This window comes from Austrofundulus limnaeus, unplaced genomic scaffold (genome assembly GCF_001266775.1).
Source record: "Austrofundulus limnaeus strain Quisiro unplaced genomic scaffold, Austrofundulus_limnaeus-1.0 Scaffold163, whole genome shotgun sequence".
Lineage (NCBI taxonomy): Eukaryota > Metazoa > Chordata > Actinopteri > Cyprinodontiformes > Rivulidae > Austrofundulus > Austrofundulus limnaeus.
In genome coordinates, this window is record NW_013952565.1 from 544,026 (window position 1) to 545,916 (window position 1,891).

The 1,891-nt window shown below is 40.4% G+C and overlaps 1 protein-coding gene across 1 annotated transcript in view; it reads left to right on the top strand.

Annotated features, from left to right (window-relative positions):
• Positions 1 to 275: 275 nt before the first annotated feature.
• Positions 276 to 1,891, top strand: part of si:dkey-127k13.1 (PWWP domain-containing protein MUM1) — a gene marked incomplete at its 3' end in the record, with an annotated part of 8,967 nt that continues 7,351 nt past the window's right edge. Inside the window, 4 exon segments of the mRNA XM_014017200.1 lie at positions 276 to 464; positions 819 to 894; positions 980 to 1,278; positions 1,356 to 1,599. Of these exon segments, the coding sequence (XP_013872654.1) occupies positions 888 to 894; positions 980 to 1,278; positions 1,356 to 1,599 (550 nt within the window). The 5' untranslated portion in view covers positions 276 to 464; positions 819 to 887.

Here is a 1,891-nt window from a genome sequence, read left to right on the forward strand (position 1 = left end):
TTGCACTAAAGAAATGTTTATCCAAACATTAAAAGAGATCCTTGCTAATTAAATTAATCTTATAACCTTGTTATAAGAAGTGTAAGCTGACCCTTACAAACTGAACATTGAAATAAGCTTATATTCAAAGAATTGTTAACTTGGTACACGAAGTTAATGATTATAAAACTGAAAACACGTTTTTTTTTCTGTATTTTCAACATCTCTCCAGTTGTTTTTTTTAAAGCAATACAACTCCGGCTCGCTAGGGGGCGTCTGTCTTCTCCCTTAAAGGCACGCCAGGGCCTGAAAACAAACCTTGTACAAATGTGTGTGCGACCAGTAGCTTTCACTCTCTGTTTTTAATATTTTTTGCTGAATTTGAAGCTGTGGATCAACACTCAGCTTTTAGCAGTGACATTTTTCGGGGCGCTGCGAAACTTAATGTTTGTTTGAACAACTTGTATCTGAAGCTCCTAAAGAAGGTGAGTCCTGGGTGTGTTTACGGTGCTGCCATTTTTTCCCATTTTGGCCAAGCTTTTGGTTGTGTAGTTGTAGCAGTATTGTTTGGTTATTTCGTTCCGTTACTTGTAACAAAAATGCTTTTTAATGCGTTGAGTATGGAAATGGTCTCAGGCTGAAACGTGCACAAACGCTGCTTCCTTAAAAAAAACGAGTGCTGGTTTTGCGCACGTCACATCAGGTCTTGTTTATTTACTTGTAAAATATCAGTAAAAACAGACTTTTAATTATTTTCTGGTTGCACCTGTCAGTCCAAACTCAGGAAATTCAAACCACTCGGGTTCAGTAAGTCTGATAAATCTCCCAACTTTGCACAGGTATATCTGAACCGTGTGAAGAGCCTGTGGTTTGTCTCTTATGGAAGGACTACACCAGGAAACTAAACAATGACAGGTGACCAGTCACGTGTTGGAGAGTGTTTTCTCCTAACAGCTTTTGAAACTTGTCTCATTCTTGATTGTTCTGACTGTGATTTAAGGTGGACGTCGTAAACCAAGGAAAAGAGAACCTAAAAAGGCATCTAAAGAGGATGTTATTACGAATCCTGCCTCACCTCCATCTGCAGAGGAATCGGTTGTTGGGCCAAGCAACGATCTGTTTCCTTCCTTACAATCTACACCAAAAAGAGGAAAGAGAAAAAGAGGACTGGTCCAAACAATCAGCCTGACTTCCACACCAGTCCACAGCTCCAGCACTGACGACGCATCCAACATTTCTCACTCCACTCCACAAACAAATGGCACGCAGCAGGACACTGAAGTGACCACTAATCCAAAGGTGCGGCAAAAGTCGTTTTTACGGTGGAATTTCCCAACATTTCCTTCGTGTCATTTTCCTTTTTGTGTTGCTCATAGATGTCAGAGGCAAGCTCACCGTGCTCCAGCTCAACGCCGCAAATCAGAAACACCAGGAGCCGTTCTTCTAAGCCGAGACGAAAGGGAGCCAAACGGCAAGCTGTTGTCAGTGGCTCTACGGTCAAGCGAGGACGTGGGAGGCCTCGCAAGGCTGAAGCTGGAACTTTCAAAAGCGAAATAGTTCAGCCTGTTAAACGCTCAAGACCAAGATTTGAACTTCAGGAGCCTGATTCCTCAGAGCAAGGTGTAGTCTTTACATTTGCACTTTCACTATCTGGGAATTAATTTTCTTTCTTTTTTTACAGAGTCTCGAATGCACCACAGTGTTGTTTTGTTTTTTAAAGGGATCCCCGATTAATTGTGACATTAGACTTTATATGATAAACATATACTTTAACTGTAAAATAAAGACTGTAAAAATACTGTAGGATGTTCAGTTTTTATACTTTTAAAAGTTTAAAAATATGTTTTAACATGGATGGAGCCATTTTATTTACACACAAAGCATTCTGGGTAAATGATGATGTGGGTAGGTC